At 44.6% G+C, this 19145-nt stretch overlaps 1 protein-coding gene and 1 long non-coding RNA gene across 2 annotated transcripts in view; one reads left to right on the top strand and one right to left on the bottom strand.

The window, feature by feature from the left end:
* Positions 1-19145, top strand: part of LOC309331065 (uncharacterized protein) — a 136438-nt gene that overhangs the window by 22584 nt on the left and 94709 nt on the right. The window contains exons 8-17 of the mRNA XM_081843048.1: positions 3066-3258; positions 6547-6683; positions 7851-8075; positions 9989-10130; positions 11081-11204; positions 13315-13506; positions 15524-15661; positions 15872-16054; positions 16498-16692; positions 18068-18216. Coding sequence (XP_081699174.1) covers positions 3066-3258; positions 6547-6683; positions 7851-8075; positions 9989-10130; positions 11081-11204; positions 13315-13506; positions 15524-15661; positions 15872-16054; positions 16498-16692; positions 18068-18216 — 1678 coding nt within the window. The remainder of the gene's footprint in view (positions 1-3065; positions 3259-6546; positions 6684-7850; positions 8076-9988; positions 10131-11080; positions 11205-13314; positions 13507-15523; positions 15662-15871; positions 16055-16497; positions 16693-18067; positions 18217-19145) is intronic.
* LOC309331164 lies at positions 4961-6551 on the bottom strand. The gene is made up of 2 exons (XR_014151741.1): positions 6259-6551; positions 4961-5608 (listed from the first exon to the last, which is right to left on the bottom strand). It is a non-coding gene; the product is annotated as an uncharacterized lncRNA (long non-coding RNA).

Here is a 19145-nt window from a genome sequence, read left to right as displayed (position 1 = left end):
AAACCATGCTGGGAAAACCATAGCTTTAACTATACGGACCTTTGTTGGCAAGGTGATGTCTCTGCTTTTTAAGATGCTGTCTAGGTTTGTCATTGCTTTTCTCCCAAGAAGCAGGTGTCTTTTAATTTTGTGGCTGCTGTCACCATCTGCAGTGATCATGGAGCCCAAGAAAGTAAAATCTCTCACTGCCTCCATTTCTTCCCCTTCTATTTGCCAGGAGGTGATGGGACCAGTGGCCATGATCTTCGTTTTTTTTGATGTTGAGCTTCAAACTGTATTTTGTGCTCTCCTCTTTCACCCTCATTAAAAGGTTCTTTAATTACAGCATAGCAAAAGTAGTCATCAATAGTAGCCTAGCCCATGAGTCTGTTCAGCAGCCTCAGCTTTTGTAGCTGGAGTCAGTGAGAGCCACACCCTCCCAGGCCAAGTTGGGAAAGGCCTGTAAACAAGTCCTCAATAGCTTAACTCATAGCCTATTCCATGCCAGACTTTTATTTTCTGAAGAGACATGGATCAGTAATAGATCATCTGCGTTGCTTGCAGAATGTCCCAGGTTCAATCCCTTGGCTAGGGCTGAGTATGTTCCTCTTCTGAAACCCTGGAGAGCTTCTGCCAGACAGTGTTGGCAATACTGAGCTAACTGGACCGAAAGCCTGCCTTAGTATAAGGCAGCTACCAAAGTTCTTCTGTTAGAAGTGCTGCCAGTCTTTACAATGGAAAGTTGCTTGTGTGGGTGCATTGTTTTACACTTATGGGAGGGGGCGGCAATTCCTCTTGCCCGATGACAATGCATTCACCGAATGTGTGGCTAGGAAGGGGCGTAGTTCCAGCCAGACCTTATTTATTTTTCCCTCCCCCTCATCTTGACAACCTCCCAGTCTGTGCCCATCATGCACCAGCTCCATTGTTTAAGTCACACAGTTCCAAGGAACCCGCCACCCATTCAGGATATTTGTCATTCATGCAGGTATCTGAGTGTTTGCGCCAAGTCTATCGCTAGTCTGTGAAATCCATTCATTGCTCTCCTTTCTGAATACGAATATGGGCTTGGCTTTTTGCACAGACCTGGCTCTCTGAAGTCCCAGCCCCAGGTGTCCTTGCTTTTAACTACATTAACAAAGAGACAACAGCCAGCCGATACCCACAAGTGTTCACAGGCTGGTATATTTACTTTGAGTTTAATATTTCTCATTCTCATATGATCAGCTTTGAGCAAAATTCCCGACTGCTTTTTACCACTTTCATATGAGGGGGACGAAAACCACAGACGGATGATATTTAAAGCTCAGCTAGTCCAATCGTGCCACCTGCTGGTGGGAATGGGGTGGGTTCTCTAATTCTTGATTCTGCATCACTGTTCAAGAGCACAAGGAAGGGCTTTATATAGCATAGGTAAAATGGATAAGTCCTATTTGCCTGCTTGCTGGAGGTGATGTGCAGCTCATGGTTCCTTCGCGCATATGTGGTGGGACTGTGCCAAAGTTGCTAGTTCTGAGATGATATATTTATAGAAATAATAACAACAACAAAACTGGAAAAATCTGTTTAAAAAACAGCAACTTCCTGAAATAGCACTCTTGGGTATATTCAATAGAGAAAGCCAGTGCCTATTATATAAAACATTTAATTGGTTACTTATTAATGGTTGTGAGGATATTGATAGCTAGCAATTGGAGAGAAGCAAAGCATTTAAATGTACAAAAAAAGTATTTTGTAATTTGGAACGTGGAGTTTTCTGCAAAATTGATGCAAATCTTTGTGCAGCTAGAGGGCAAAAACCTGAGAGGCTTTCATGGCAAACCAGTGGTCATTCATCCAGCACAGGAACAAAGACAGGACAAAGCATACCTGCTGCATTCAGTAATATATGGTTGTGTTAGCATTCTCCTTTATTTTAATATTAGCAGGTATGAGTCTGTCTCCACTTCAGGGCTTGTATGAACTTTGCTTTTATTGTTTATATCTGAGCTATGCCTTCAGGTTGGAGAAACTGGGGGATGTTCAGTTTGTAATTTTTCCCTAATAATTTATTATTATTATTATTATTATTATTATTATTATTATTATAATACAGGAGTTTCTAACTAGCACCAAATGCCCAGTCTTTTCTGAATGACAATTCCCATCATCCCTGATTATTAGGTGAACATCATAATACTGACTCTGGATAATCCAAGTTCTGTGCCAAGGAAAGCTGAATCTATACAAATTGTGCAAAGCAAACAAAATTAGCTTGCATAATTGTATCTGGCTTCTTGTTGTTTTGGGGAGGAGCAAACAATGGCATTGAAGCTAGCTCTGGGTTAAGATTAAGCCCTACACAGAGCTCTTGCCAGCATGCACTTTTGAGATTGCAGCAGGCATTCCCTACAGCAAACCTTAATGGCTATTTTCTTTGCAGGACAAAAACTAAAAACTTTTTAATTTGAAAGGGAAACCAGAAGTTCTGGACTTGCTGCCTTCTGCTCTTATGGCATTCTGATGCAGAACCACAGAATGTACTACAAAGGAACCTGTGTGTGTGTGTGTGTGTGTGTGTGTGTACTTAAAGAGATGTTTTGATTGTGTGGTTGTTTCACCAAATACCCAAGATCACAGCTTTATACCTCACATTAGTTAAGCCTGATCAGCTAACATGCACACATATAGTTCTGCCTTTAGAGTAACTACCTCTAATTGATCCATGAAGGGGTGTGTAGAATCCATCCCTTCACTCCCCTGATTGTACCCATGAACAACTGCTTGAATTACAGAGAGAGGAGAGAGGACTTAGGGACATTTCACAGCATCCATAAGCCGCAACCTTTTGATTCAGGCACTGTGTGTGCCCATCCAATAGTTAAAGGCCACCGAGCAGTCAGTTATCTTCTACGCTGTCTTGAAAATGCACCCTACTGCTTTGCAAGCTTGAAGACGTTTAACAAAGTGAAAGCCATTTTACTGCAGGGCTCAGAATTGCTGGCAGGATTCACAGCATTCTCCCCAAAACTAGGTCTCCTTGGGAAACAGCAGAACAGTAGGTGCTGTCTTCATTGCAGTGCCTTTTTCTTTTGTTCCCCACCCAGGAGTCAAACAGTGCCTGAAGTGCCCTGCGGGATATTTCTGCCCAAATGGAGCAAATTTTCCAAGCCCATGCCCTTCGGGGACCCACAATCCGCTCCAGGGGCAAGATGAATCTGCAGACTGCAGGCCTTGCCCTGCAGGGAGAGCATGCACCCAAGCTGGCTTGGCTGAGCCAGACTCTGAGTGCATGGCTGGGTAAGTATTGCTGTGCTTGCCTCTTTTATATTCCTTACTTTCAGGGAAGCCCGCTTGACCAGGGTTTGCTTCTATATTTGATTCTCTTTGTGAATCACTTCCCATACCTCAAAACAATTGTCAACCACCCTGTGATCTTCGAATGAAGGGCTGTACATAAATTTTAATAATAGTAATAATAACAATACCATTTCAGATGTAAAAAATTCAGATCCAATACAGACTAGGAGAAAGATATCCCCATTTGCCTGTTGAAAAGGGAAAAAACTTCAACAGGTACCAAAAAGACATTGGAGACAGCTCCTGTCTGATGTTTAACAGGAAGGAATTCCAAAGGGCGTGTATCACTACACTAAAGACCCAATTCTTACACTGTATGGAACAAACCTTGTCATAAGTTGGTATCTGCAGGAGACCCTCTTCTGCAGAGTGCCACAGCAGCTGGTTGAGCATGCAAGGGGTGAGATAATATTTTAGCTATCCTGGTCCCCAAGCCTTGGAACACTTTATTTTTAAAATTCTTAATTATGTTTACATTTACGCCCCACTTTTCCTTCTAGGAGCTTAAGATGATGTACATGCTTTGCCGCCACTGCTATTTTATCCCCACAGCAAACCCTGTGAAGTAGGTTAGGCTGAAAGATAGTAACTGGCCCAAGACCACCTAAACAGTGGGGGTTCGAACCCTGGTCTCCCTGCTCCTTTTTATAATATAATTTTTATTATTTTCATTTAAAAACATAAAATATTACAACATTATAATAACCATTCTAAAACATTTGCTCCGCCGAGCTCATGACTTCCCTCCCTCCCTTCAGCTGGTTTCCAATTTCTTAATAAATTGCGTACGCATTTCTACTGTCAGTTTCTGTCCTTCAATACATGCCAAATCCTTCCATTTATCCATGGTCAGATACTATTTTTATAATGTGTTACAGGGTTTAGATCAGTCCTGCTAGTGTCTTCATCTTTTTGCAATGATCCCTTAAATATACAATAAATTTACTCCAATCTCTCTGGAATTTCTGGTCACTTTGGTTCCAGATCCTTACAGTCAGTTTGGCTAGCTCCGCATAGTCTATCATCTTCACCTGCCACTCCTCAATTGTTGGTTACCAACGATTGTGGTCTCCCTGGTCCTAATCCAACCACTATACCTTAGCTTATTGTCTACAGCAGGCACAAAGACCCTGAGACCAATATATGTTGTTATGTTATGTTATGTTATGTTATGTTATGTTATGTTATGTTATGTTATGTTATGTTATGTTGTTATGTCCCACCTTTCCTTCAAGAAGCTCAAGGTGATATGTGTAGCTCTTTCCCTCATTTTATCCTCACAACAACCCTGTGAGATAAGCTAGGCTAAGAGACAGTGGCTGCCCCCCAGCGGGGATTTGAACCCTGGTCTCCCAGGCCCTTGGCCGACACCCTAACCACTACACCACATTGGCTCACTGGAGTCATAGAATCATAGAATTATAGAGTTGGAAGCAATTCCGAGGGTCATCTATTCCAACCCACTGCAATGCAGGAATCTCATTGCCATGACAGATGGCTGGATGTGCAATCTTGATTGCCTTATATTAGTAAAAGAAAAAAAGAAAAGAAATGTTTTAACACACCTTCCAATTCACATTTTAAGCTCAAACTGTGCTTCACGTGTTTTAAGTCCGAACATATTGAAGCCCAAAAGCACAGATGGCTTAAGATTTTTTATTGCCTTTAGGCAGATATGTCTCTTTCTCCCCAAGAATGATGCAACATCAGCTTTCCTCGCACACTGAATGGACAGTAACTCTCCTTTTTAGTGGCATACAGCTTCTAGTGAAAAGGATCTGCAAGAAACTGTTTTTGAACTTTATTTGAGCTCTGTAGGAATGGCCTTGGCTTTGATGCTAAAACATGAAGATTCTCAACCAAGGGCTGACCCTTAGTTTCAGACTTGTGATCAGCCTTTTGGAAGGCACAAAAGTCACTTCCTTTGCTGGAACTTGAGCTGTGCCACTGTTTATAATCAGGGATGGCCTATCATTATTCATTTGGTCCTCTGCAACAGTTTCCTCCTTGTTGAAAGAGAAGCATCATCATGATTTTCACCGTTCACAAATGGCAGATCTTTCTTCCCATTGAGTTCAAGCCGTATCTTCACAGCTGGGTGCTGTCTTTGGGAGCACTCCGGCAGTGAAGCAGATCCATAGCAGTAGCAGTCAGAGTCATGTTGCCAGTATATATGCTGCGGCAATGAATACGCTTGAAAGCAGGAGCCTTTAAAATGGTATGCACAGTTGGCATGCTATGGTGCCTCTCCTTCCAATGGATCTCATAGGCTTCTATGCTAGTGAAAGTACTATAATGAAAAGGGGAAAGTGGATACTTTCTTATGGCCTTTATTCATATCAGCAGTCTCATATTTGCAGCTTATGTACAGAGGAAAAAGTGTCCTTGAATTTACCCCAGCAAGTACTGCTAGGTGCACTCCAACATCCACCATACCTGACCATTGACCAGGCTATAACATTGTCCATCCCTGCTTAGAGAAAGTGTCCCAGGTCAGCCTTTCACAATCTGAAGCCCTCCAGATGTTTCAGACACCTCTCCCCATTACCTTTGTCCAGGGCTTTTTTCTGGGGGTACGCAGGGGTATGCATACCCCTAAACATTTTGTGAATCTTTGCACTTTTGTCCATTTACTGTATTTATTTTTCCCAATTTGAACTATAAAATGGTAATTTTCTTGAGTCAAAATGAGAGTACCCCTAAACATTTTTTATGAGAAAAAAAGCATTGACTCTGACCATTGGTCATACGCAGTGCTGTTTTTCTAGAAAAAGAGGTGCCAGAGCATACCATAAACACCTCCCTTGTTCTTTTATAATGGCGATGATGCCCACCTGAGAGGTGCCAGAACTGAGTTCTGGTGAGTTCTAGCTGAAAAAAGCCCATTTTTACAAGGTTGGATTGTGGTTAATAATAATAATAATAATAATAATTGTATACTGTTCAGAGGACTTCAGTGGTGAGTGCTACAGTGGTACAGTGATGCAATAAATATATTTATTTGGTCACAAACAGGTAAGGACAGGCAGGGAATGGGAGGTGTGTCACTCCTCACTAGTGATGTCACACAGTGGTGACTACGGCAACCCCATTATTCCACACAACAAGAGCAGAGGCCATGGCAGTTGAGAAGCTGTTTCCTAGTGGCAAAGCACAGTAGTCTGGGAGCTTTGAGTCCTCTCTCTTCTTTCTATCCGATTATGACTTGAGTATATTTTATGTCGTCAGATACATCTGCCCGGTTGGTTCCTCTAGCCCTCATGCTCCCAGCAACGCTTGTCCGCCAGGAACATTCAGCAACCGCTCTGACCTCTTTGATAAATCCCAGTGTGAAACCTGTCCAGAGCGATTTGTCTGCACGAGAGGTATGTCATTCTGTACTTGGATAAGCTGAGCATCAGACCTGCCATTTGAGAAGCGGCTCTTAGCTAGTGAGACATAACGTTGCCAGGGACTAGTGACTTGAGGAAGAGATGAGGTCGGCTCTTTTTACTGCCTACTTGCCAGATATTCTGTACACTTCTATTTGCAGCTGTCATGACTTCCTTATTCTCTACCAAAGAATTGTGGGTAGCAGCTCCGTTTGGGGGAACTGCAAAGATGATTATTGCTCTTGGGTCTGGTTTCAGGGGAGTCAAATACGGGCCCTGTAAGCCTTTACCTGGTCCTTGGGGCTCTCCCTAGCCACACTGCCTCCCCAGCCATCCCCTCTCTCCTTGGTCTGTGTGCTATCCTCCCTGAGTGTTTTTCCTGGCTAAAATGCCTCCTTCAATGCTGATAATGCCACTTGCTTTCATAGAATCCTATGAAGCAACCCTGAACATCATCTAGTCCAACTTCCTGCAACGCAGGAATATGCAGTTGTCCCATACAGGGATCAAACCTGCAACCTTGGTGTTATCAGCACCATGCTGCAACCAATGGAGCTACAGTGGTGCCCCGCAAGACGAATGCCTCACAAGACGAAAAACCCGCTAGACGAAAGGGTTTTCCGTTTTGGAGGTGCTTCGCAAGACAAATTTCCCTATGGGCTTGCTTCGCAAGACAAAAATGTCTTGCGAGTTTTTCCGACTTCCCCCCTTTCCCCCCCTTTTTCTAAGCCGCTAAGCCGCTAAGCTGCTAAGCCGCTAAGCTGCTAAGCCGCTAAAAGCCGCTAAGCCGCTAATAGTGCTAAGCCGCTAAGCCGGATTCTTTTCGTCTTGCGAGGCACCACTGTATCCTGGATGGAGGATAGAGAGGGATGTGTGCATAGGAACTAGCCTACTTTAGAAAGGCAAAAATTATATTCATTGATCATTCTACATTCATTGCCCCCCACTGGTGTGTAGCCCTGAGAATGGTTCCAAGAAAGGAATGCAGCCCTCAGGCTGAAGTTGCTTCCCATCCCTGACTTGTTTCAAGAGCTAGCTATTCCTTTCTCCCATATCAGCTCCCCACTCAGGCTTTAGCTGCAGTTCTGACCAGGGCAGCTGACCTTGATTACATGTGTTAGGCTGGGCTTCACTGCTGATGGCCCATCTGTCTTTCTGCAGGCTCAGGAGGAAAGCAGAAGCCCCCTGTCCCCTGCCCAGCTGGTCACTATTGTCCACCAGGAACCAAGCACCCAACCCAGTACAAATGTGCCCCTGGCACATGGAGCAACAAGACTGGATTAGCTGCCGAAGACGAGTGTGTTCCATGCCCAGCAGGATGGTTCTGCATGGCAGGGGCTCATGGACCCTCTGGAAGCTGCAGTGCTGGTCACTTCTGTCCAGAAGGTAAGGAGAAATTGACCAGGTTGCTATCTGTTTTTCATACCCTTGGTCAGGGCTGATGTTTTCCCAGTGCCTTTTTTTGTGGAGAATGTGTGTTTGCCAGTAAATTAGGACCAATGCGGGGCTTGGCAGGATCAGGGCCCCTAAGAGGGTCCTCTTAGAATAGCTTTGGAAGTGGATTTAGGCTGTAGGGTTAGAAGTAGAAGATAGTGCATTTTAAAATAGTATTATTTGCAAGTGATAAATTGTGAAGATTTTTATGGTTAAAGTAAGTGTGATTAAAAAATTGGTTAGAAATTATGATATATGTAAACTGCTAAAGATGAGGTAAAATGAAAATCAGATAGGGGGACTTGGGGAAGCCCACCTAATAATGTTTAGAAAAAATAAGGATAAGGCAAGAATCTGTTTCTATTGTTTGCTTTCCTGTTTGTGTTGTTTAGTTGTGTTATAAAATGAATATTTTTTTTGAAAAAAATAAATAAGAGGGCATAGGTCCAAGAGAAGCATCAAGACACACACTCAAGAGGGTTGAGCCCATCTTTTCACCCACCCAGAATTTCAGATACACATGGATATTAAAACTGGGTATATGACATGAGTCTTTGGAATTCCAAATGCCTTCCACTGTTCTAGCTTGCTGCCAATGCTTTAGTTAACTCACCCATAAGGACACGCAAGAGCTGCCTTGCTGTGCCAGACCTATGTTGTGCCTAGCTGAATGTCTTGGCTCTCGAGAACAGCCATAACTGGAAAAGAGTAAGACACACGGCCAATATGGCATGCTGCAGTTTTGGGCAGCCTCAAATTTAGGAATGCTCTTGATAAGAATGTAAGAACAGCCCTGCTGGATGGGGCCAATGGCCCATTTCATTCCAGTATCCTGTTCTCACAGTGGCCAACCAGATTCCTGTGGGAAACCCACAAGCAGGACCCAACCACAAGAGCATGCACGTGTGTGCGCACACGCGCACACCCACCCACCCTGCAGTTTCAAGCAACTCATATAAAGAAGCATTACTGCTTCTGACCATGCAGGCAAAGCATAGCCATCATGACTTGTAGTCATCAATAGCCCTTTCCTCTCCCGGTGTGAGAATATGCCTAGCTGTGAACAGACTTTTGATGTGTCTATCCCAGAGTTCCCTTGTCTAAGGGTCAGCTGCTCCCCTAGGATCTCAGCTGGGATGGGGGCTTTCACTGTTCCCCTCCCCAAGGCTGATTATTCAGGAGATTTGAGCCTGGGGTTTCCTGCTTTGGTACCTTTGAGGATGTATCTCTCAGTTACCCCACCAGCTAATAGCAAATTTAGCAAGTCTCCAAGTTCTGATGCTTTGTGTTGTCAAAATGGCACCTTCTGTACACAAGGGTTGAAGGAATGGCACAGTCTGAAATGCTTCAAAGCACTTTGGGGGGAAAAAGACCATTGGAGGGTGTTTGGGGGGTGGGGCGGTGGGGCGGTGGGGAATCAAAAGAGCCCAATGAGGATTCAACATTCTCAGGGACCACAGTGTCTCTGTGTCTCTTGGGAAGGAAAATAGGGTGGTGGGATACAGTATCCTGAGAAAGGGAAAGGTCTGGTTGACTGGAACCCTGAACAGGAGCAGCCTATACTATAACATTTTGCTGCAGGTCCCACTTGGACTATCTTATCAAACAAAGCTTGATTCATGAGCACGGTCTGAGAACACATGATGCAAGAACCTTGCAAAGTAGGCCTGTGTCTGATCAGTGCCTAGATGAGAGGTCACCAGGAACCCCACTGAGTTCCCTGGCAGAAAAGCAGGATAGAAATATCACTGATGACAATAAACTGTTTCTGCAAATGAACTAACTTTTTAGTTTACTTCATTCAAGATAGCTTTCTTTTGCATTTGCATTTGCTTTGCCCTGTTCCCTCTTTCTCTTTGGGAAAGGTACTCAGACAAGCACTCAGTTCCCTTGCCCAGAAGGGACCTTCAGCACCAGGCTTGGGAATGGTAAAATGGATGACTGTGTCGCTTGCCCCAGAGGAGCTTACTGCCCAGAAGGAACTGCCAAACCAGTGCTCTGCCCACCGTAAGTAAAGGAAGAAGAACAAAGCCAATTACTTGTTACTCAGAGTAGACCCATTGGAATTAAAAGATCCAAGTTAGTTGTGTTCAGTAATTTCAGTGGGTCTACTCTGAACATGACTACCATTGGATACGACCCATACTGGGCAATACTTTGATATTGTAACATGAAGCACAATAGATTAATTATAATGCTAGGTAAGCTACAATAATGAGTCAATGACATAGGAGCTTCCTAGTGCAAAATCTTTCCATCTTTGTCTTTTAAAAAATAAAAAAATAAAAAGACACCTAGTTTTAGACAGTCACTTTATATTAGGTAAAGGGTAAAGGGACCCCTGACCATCAGGTCCAGTCGTGACCGACTCTGGGGTTGCGGCACTCATCTCACTTTATTGGCCGAGGGAGCCAACGTACAGCTTCCGGGTCATGTGGCCAGCATGACTAAGCTACTTCTGGCAAACCAGAGCAGCGCACAGAAACACTGTTTACCTTCCCGCCGGAGCAGTACCTATTTATCTACTTTGACATGCATTCAAACTGCTAGGTTGGCAGGAACTGGGACCAAGCAACGAGAGCTCACCCCGTCGCGGGGATTTGAACCACCAACCTTCTGATCGGCAAGTCCTAGGCTTTGTGGTTTAACCCACAGCGTCACCCGCGTCCCTCACTTTATATTACTAACTTATTAAACCCAGAAGCATTTCCGTGCCCCATGCCCTCCTGTGAACTCTGGACCATTTTTAAAAGGACAATAACTGCAGATCTCATTGCAGTGGTAATAAAGGAAATGAGGCAACCCCACTTGAGGGCAGTGGAAAGGGAGAGCGGGAAGCCCACACCACAAAGCAGAGGGTCCCTTTTTGCCACCATATGGCAGCACTGATGAATCTCCCCTTCCCCGGCTGATCTTAATGGTAACTGTCTTCTGTCTTCTCCTTCTTCCTTATGTAGGGGGACTTACCATTCAGAACAAGGAGCAAAATCAACTAGTGACTGCATACCCTGCCCGGGAGGGTATCACTGCCCTGAATTGGGCACCATAACTCCGTATGCATGTGGAGCTGGCCAATTTTCAGTATGTACCACCAGATTTCTTAGGCAATGGGAATGATTTTATAGGGGTGGAGGAGAAATTTGGTTCAGTTCGAACCTACCTAAAAACAGTAGGCAAACTGAAACACAACCATCCTTTAAGAGTTGAAATTCTTTGAATTTTGCAATGCATTTTCTGCTGCTGAGTAACGGGTAGAAAAATGCATATGCTAGGGTAAAAGTTTGCATTAAAATGCATGTACTGGTAAAAATAAGATATACAAATGAATTATATTAAGGGAAATAGCTTTTCAAAAGTACGTATATTAAATAAAATTGCATACAATAATATTAGGATAAATTTGCATTAAAATTATGATCAATTTTTACAGTTGACTAACTGCAGCCAGGTTATACCAGGTGGCCTTTGTTTAGATTGTTTCATGGTAACAGATGAAAAGCGACCATCTCTGGGTCCATTTTTGCAACTGGGAGGCAATGGTCTTGAAGGCTGTGTTTTAGCAAGCAGCCCCACCCACAGCATAGAACTAGCTCTACAGTGTTCTAGTAACCCATCCATCATCATTAATGCAAATCATAGGAGGGTTGGGGTGTTTTTTTAAAGATACATTACAGTAGACATAAAAATTGCTGTGATTTTTAATAGGGTGTGGTCACCCAGCTGGCCACTTCCCATTTTGAAGAAATGTATCATTTGGACTATTTTCTCCTCCTTGTTGTCAGGAAGGTTAAAACTCCAGAAAAGAAGGAAGCATATTTTACTATGCCTGGTTGGCTCCTGGGGAGGGTAGAAATTACAATTCAATTGAACGTTCATTTTGCCATCAAAGATTTTTTAAAAAGAGGAAAGAAAAGAAAAGAAAAGGAATGTTAAAGCCACGAAATTGGAGATGAGCAGCATGGGTCTTCTAACAAGCAAATGGCAAACTCTGTGGCTAAATTGTGATGAGAAACATTTCCATACTGATGGAGAACAAAAACAAAACACTTTCGCTCTCTGTTATATGCATGTATTGTTCCCATCCAGGCTACTTTTCTGCAGCTTCAGAATGTGGGCAATTTATCATTTTAGAAGAACCATTTTTGCGATCAGAGATATGGAATGACTGATGAGTTGGAGCCCTGTGATAGACAGGCATAGATTGTCTCACCTGTTTTGTCTTTTTACCTGGGCTGTAAGTTGAGTAAGTAAGACTCACAGGGATTATTTCTAGGGGAAAAACAAGGCTAGACCTGCTTTAAAATAGAGAGGCAGGTCGACAAGCGATTGGAGGCAGGCTTAAGGGAGCATACTGCAGAGGCTATAGAGGAAGCAGAAATAATGGCCTTGAAATCCAAGCAAGGGAGATTCAGGAAGAAACATTGATCTGCTCATTTGCAACTTCTCCCTGCTTCGTTTTGCAGGAGCTGCTAGGAGACTGAACTTAGGGCAATGGTACCAGTTGTCATTTGCACCGCATTCCATATCGGAATATCAGAAGAGTTCTGCTGAATCAGGTCAAAGGCCCATCTAGGGCAGCATTCAGATCTTACAGTGGTCGGCTAGATGACTATGGAAAGCCCACAAGCCTGACCTGAGTGCAAAAGCACTCAGCAAGGTTGGGTGAGGGACACGATTCCCCACCAATTCCAAAAGGCTGCCCAAAGGAAAGGCCTTGTTTCTCACTGCAGGAAGCAGCCTTGCTGGTCTGTCATAGCCAAAACAATGAAGAGTTTTGTGGCACCTTAAAGAGGCACGCATTTATTGTGGCATAAGTTTTTGTGGACCAAAGTCTGCTTCACTGAACACATCTGATGAAGTTATTTTCTCATCCTTGAGCCTCCTGCTCATTCTGCTTAGTAGGGCCTTGACATCAACCCTAAATTCCTGCCCTTATAGCACTTCTGGGTCTAACACCACAGAATGTGAATTTGATTGCTGGCCCTGGCCCTATCTGATGCCATCCTTGGTGAGTGAACTGGGTCACATTTCAACAGACTATCCTATTGTCAAAGTACCTTTGCCTCTCCTTTGGATTCATTGTACATACCCTAGGGAATCCTTCCAACAACTCTGAAAGGTAGGTCAACATTAGTCCAGCTCTGAGCTTAAAATGATGCTACAATGATAATCCCCTCCTCCTGTTGTACAGGATGCTGGATCCACCTCTTGCTCACCCTGTCTCATTGGGCATTACTGTGCACACATCAACACCAGCAGGGAGGTTATGCTCCTTACGATGGTCTGCCCAGCAGGTCTGCTTTGCCCTGAAGGATTGACAGCTGCTCCAAATGCTAGTGGCCATGCCTGCCCAAGAGGTTACTATTGCCCACGGGGTGATGTTGTAAGTACTTTGTTTTGATCATCTTTACTCACTGTTGTCCCCTTTTCCTATGATCCTCTATGCAGGGATCCCATGGAATGAAATTGCTACAGAGAGCTTAATGCCTACGGGTCTAGAGCAGGAGTTGCCAACCTGATACCTGCTTGTGTTAGGGCACCCATGAAGGTTTCCACTTTTTAAAAATTCTGGTTTCTTTCTGAGTCACTCTGTGCAATCTCCCATTCAAGGTATAGTTTGGCTCTTGAGGTGCTCTGTGTCTCCCGGTTCACTATGATAGAGAAATCAAGAAATTGCTATAACTGTTTCACTTTTTGGCCAAAGTGGATGAAATTTACAGACATGGGAGCCCCTCCAGAGTGGATTAAGATTATCAGATTGTAGACAAATAGATGGAAATAAAAAGAAATTTGCTTTCCTCTATGATATCTTGGAGATATATACCTATATGCAGTTTCACACTGACCCTAATTTCTGATGCATTGCAATAGGATTTGTAAGCCTTGTCTGAGATCTTCAATAAGCCATAGGCCTCCGATATAAATTGTACAACAGAACACTGTCTAGAACACTGCCTATAGGACTCTGAAGAGCTGTGGGGTCCTTTTTGTTAAAGCAGAACAATGTAGGTGTCAGGGGCTCAGGAGCAGAGGCACAGGGAAGAGAGGAAATGGAGAGCGAAGGGGAAGAATCTGAGGGCAGCGTAGGAGAAGATGACAGTGGCCCGAGAGATTCCATGAGCCTCTCCAGCGAATCAGAAGATTCACAGAAGGGGGCGCCGGTGGCCAGGGCAAGGGGGGTCCAAAAGGGGACACTCCAGAAGCAAGGGGCCAGCGGGGACTCCCAGAGCAGCAGTTGGAGATCAGGACCAGCTTCCCCACCAGAGCGTAGTGGGGGGGAAGAGTCCCAGATCTCGGGGCCAGCGTCTCCCCCAGCAGGGAGAGAAGATGAGTCAGGGCTGACCACGCCTCCATCGGAGAGTCAGGGAACGGAGGGGAGGTCAGGTCCAGCTAGCCTCCCGGAAGAGGGAAGTAGTGACAGAAGCAGTGTAACGGTCAGGAGGAAGGTCACTGGGTTGGCGCGAGAGCCAAGTTCAAATGTACAGGCGCGCGGGACAGCAGAGAATCCGGATTGGGAACCAGGTCCTAAAGCCCGCCGGAGGCAGGGGGAGGAGTCAGGGGACTCAGCGTCAGAAGAGTCCAGAAAGGGGAATGCCCCAGCGGACAGGAGGACCCAGAGGAGGAGAGAGCAGAGGAAGAGGTGGAGCAGGTCTAGAGTCTTAAACTGGTGTCAGAGGGGAGGAGATTCAGACGGCGCTTCGGCGGTCTAGGGTTTAAGACGTAGAGAGGCGCGCCACGGTTGTGAAATAGAGATTGAACTTCAATAAAGACTTTTGTATATAACAACGACCTGGCGTTGGTCCTCTGTGAGCTGGGACTTTGGGCAGCTCTGACAGTAGGTTTTTTAAAAACAGTTAAATTCAACCTTTAACTATATATCTATATCTATATATCTATAATCTATATATCTATATATCTGTATCTATAGCTATATCAATATCATCATCTATATAACAATCCTCCACTGCTGTGCTAAACAAACAACCAGGCAATGTTTTGGACAGCCTCATTTCTTGCACAGCCCATGGAAAAATAAAGAGTGATATAAAAATGCACAGCTATTCTGTACAAAAAGAAGAAGAAGAAGGTACAGAAAAACAGCAACAAGGCACCCTATGGCTCCACAGGGACACTGATCCCTGTGGGGATGATTGACCTCATGTGTCAACTTGGGAGGAGAAAAGACCTCCAAATAACCCTGATTTGCTACATTATTCAGCCCAGGCACCTCTCACAATTATACACTTTTCTTACCTTTGCTATGTTAATAGGACAGCTGTCGTGGAAGAGGAAGCTGCACAATTAGAATTGAGCTTATTGAGCCTCTAAAGTACTGTATTAAATGTGTTATGGCTGTTGTTTTCTTCAAGAAACAGCTTCATTCCTCTTGTTGCCTCCAGCACCCACCTGCCAGGCCATGCCCTAATGGGACTTACAGTGGCCAGAGGGGACTGGGCAGAGCTGATCAGTGCTTGCTGTGCCCCAAGGGCAAGTACTGCTACAGGGGAGGGCGAGAATCCCAAGGAATATCCCAGCCCGTGAGTACTCATGCCCTGTCTTCTCCTTAAGCATGCACCCTCCCAGTTCTCCTTGAATTCTTATGCAACATGCCCCCCCTCTATTTCCTGATTGTATAATTGCCTCACTAATTGTGTTGTCAGGCTGGATTCTCTCATCCTTAGCATGAGAACTTCACCCAATTAACAGCCCACTTGAGTGTGACTCTCCGTATGTGTTTCCTTTCTTAGACTGGGACTTGTCCCCCTGGATACGTCTGTCCTCTAGGAACTGGGTTCCCCTTCTCTTTCCCATGCCTGCCAGGCTCCTACTGGGATAATTCCACTGTGGGGGGAGGAGATATATGCAAACCGTGCCCAGCTGGATTCTACTGTGACTCTGTTGCTGTGACCCAACCCAAAGTATGCCCATTGGTAAGTTGCTGGGGAAGAGTGGAATGGGGGGGGGAATGGTACCTGCATCAGAATGTTGCACAGGGTTCCAGCTAGCCAGCCATGCCCTCTCCCCAGATACTCCATTCCATTCCCTATCACCACTCCTGTTCCTCTGTTTTCCCCCTTTTCGTCCAACAGTCAGCCAGCATCCCATGCCCCATTGAGCATGCTTTGTCCTCATTAAGTCATTCTGGAGATTTTTCCACACTTACGGGATTTTTCTTAACCTCCTCCTCCTCCTCCTCCTCCTCCTCCTCCTCCTCCTCCTCCTCTTCTCATGGGGTTTTCTCAAGCCTTCTGGTACCTCCCCTTGTTTTTGGCTGCAGAAGAGATTGAGACTTAGAGATTGAGTTCACCATTAGTACAGAGGCTATGCAGCATCTTGGGACCAATGGCCATAAGATGGTGGCTTTGTTTTCTAGGGGTCTTTCTGTGTCAGTGGCCAATCCCAGCCTGAGCCTTGTCCGGCGGGCACCTATGGCAACAGGAAGGGGTTGGCAGGCCTGCAAGACTGCAGCCCATGTAGAGCAGGTTTTTACTGCAGTGCTCCTGGACAGACAACCCCAAGTGGTCGGTGTGAGGCTGGTTTCTACTGCTGGAGTAGGGCGGTGTCACCAGTAAGTAAATCTCTTGTGTGGATCTTTCTGTATTTTCAGAGGTAAGTCTCCCTCTTTGGCCTTTCCAAAGAATGCTGGTGGAATTCCTCGTTCTAGGCCAATGATAAATTTATAGCAGAGATTTATAGCAGGCCTTAGGCCTAGGGGCATCCCTCTCCATCTGGCTCCCCAAGACACATCCCTCACCAGCTTTGCTCTACATATCCTGGTGCCTTTCTTGGTCCTTGAACAGGTCTATTTAATAGGTTGCATATAGCTGTGGGTTAAACCACAGAGCCTAGGGCTTGCTGATCAGAGTCGTCCGCAACAGGACCTAATGGTCAGGGGTCCCTTTACCTTTATATAGGTATATAGTTTTAATTCTATCAGTGTTTAATTGTTTTTAATTATTATTGTTTCTATGTTTTTAGATGTTCATATTTTTATCTGGCAGCCACCTTGAATCCCATCAGGGGAAAAGGCAGAGTATAAAATAAAATAACAACAACAACAACAGCAACAATGACTCTGGCTTGCCCAGATGGAAATGGAGGGGTGTCAGTGGCTGCATTCACTTAACAATTTATTCAATTTCCTCAATGTTTCCCTTACTGTTAATTTCTGCATTGTATTTAAGCTTTCACAAAATGCAAACCTGGAAATCCTAGTGAAATCTAGTGCGAGCTTAGCTATCATTTCCATGTTAATAGGTTCCAGAAGAAGTCCTTTTGCAGTTTCACGAACTCAGAAAATCACCGGAGTAGTGACAAAATTTGGGGTACTTATACCAACATACAGTTCTTTCCTTCTTTTTTTCATTTGAGTGGGGAGTATTGTTGTTATTATTTATTAAATTTGTATACCGCTCTATACCTGAGACCCCATAGGTCTCAGGGCAGTTCACAACATACAATTACAATATAAAAAGCACTAAATACAGCCTTTGGCTCCACCAACTATTGCCATGTGGCCCTTGGTTGGTTTGCCTGCAAAGGAATGCTGCCCTTGTAGAAACCAAGATTCCCTAGTCCTGATTTCCAGTATGGGAAGGGGCTTCGCCCAGCCTTCCCACTCCATGTGAACTCAAAGCAACCTTTCAATTGTTGGACCCTGAATGCAGGACCAATTAATACTTCATAACTGAAGATTAACTAGAGCTATCTGGTTGAATAGCCAAGCTGGTCACATTTAATTAAGCAGGAATTTCAGCTTTAGCAGTTTGCTTTACAGTGTGCTTTTTATACTTTGTGAACTGCTTTGAAGTCTATTCTGTCATTATGCCATTACAAATTGATAATAATAATATAAGTCTCAGGACAGAACCTTTGGGCTGTTCATTAGCTTCTCCGGTGATCCAGTCAAGAGCAGTCTTGTTTCTTCCATTCCCCAAATCTAGCAGCCCACAGATGGAGTCACGGGGAATATCTGCCCGCCTGGGGCCTACTGCCTACCTGGATCATCCATCACCACTCTCTGCCCTCCAGGAACCTACAGCAACACAAGTGGTTTGAAGCACCTGAATCAGTGTTTGGATTGTCCACCTGGGTGAGTTCTTCATCCTATAGATGAATGTCGCTTAGCTGCACAATAATAGTACTGTGACCTGCAATGGCTAGAGACCCCTGGGCCAGGTTGAAGCCCAGGTGACATGCAGAACATAATGGCTTGTTGATATATACTGCATAAATACTTTAACAATCAAGCTGCCAGATCGACTGGCCCAGAGGGGATTAGGACTGAGTTCAGGTGAATCTCTGCCAATGCTAAAGATTCTCCTCTTTACCTGGACCTTTGGCACCCGAGAGAGATATTTTAGGACTGCATTTAACTTGACTGCATTTTGTTTTAAACTTGGTTCATTTCTTGTGATGGTACTCACTGGGATTAGAGTACCATCGCCTCTTTCGTTTTCCCTGTCCATGGTATCAATATATGAGAATGAACACCTCATTTTCTTTTTTACCCCCAAACCCCACTTTTTAAACTTTGTTGTAACTCCTCCTGGGACCTCATGGTGATTGGCAGGTAGGAAATCTAATAAAGAGCAATGGAAATAGCAAGAACAATGATGGAGGAGGAGAGCATCATCAGGAGAACTTCATCCACCATGGAGCTTCCAGCTATGCCTGCAAGAAGTTCTACAGGCATAGATCAATTGCTGGGCATATTACCATTGGCAATCCATGTTAGGCCCCAAAATGGAGCACTCGGGGGTGGAGATGGTCTTGGATATTCTGGATCCAAAATTCCTTCGTTCATCAGGAAGGCTCTAGGATCGGAGGGGGGCATCCTTCAAACAACCACCAGCCAGAAGCATAGCTGTCTACTTTTCCCTTTTCTTGCAAGGAATCCTATTCAGAATAAGGGAATTTCCCTTAAAAAAGGGAAAACGTTGACAGCTATGGCCAGAAGGCCCTGGAAAGTTCACAAACCAGGCCTTTTAAGTGATATACATTCCTTTTGGGTGTGTCCTA

The sequence above is a fragment of the Podarcis erhardii genome (genome assembly GCF_964252035.2).
Source record: "Podarcis erhardii genome assembly, chromosome: 16".
NCBI lineage: Eukaryota > Metazoa > Chordata > Lepidosauria > Squamata > Lacertidae > Podarcis > Podarcis erhardii.
Note: the sequence above shows the minus strand (reverse complement) of the source record. Positions and strands in the feature narration are given on the sequence as shown.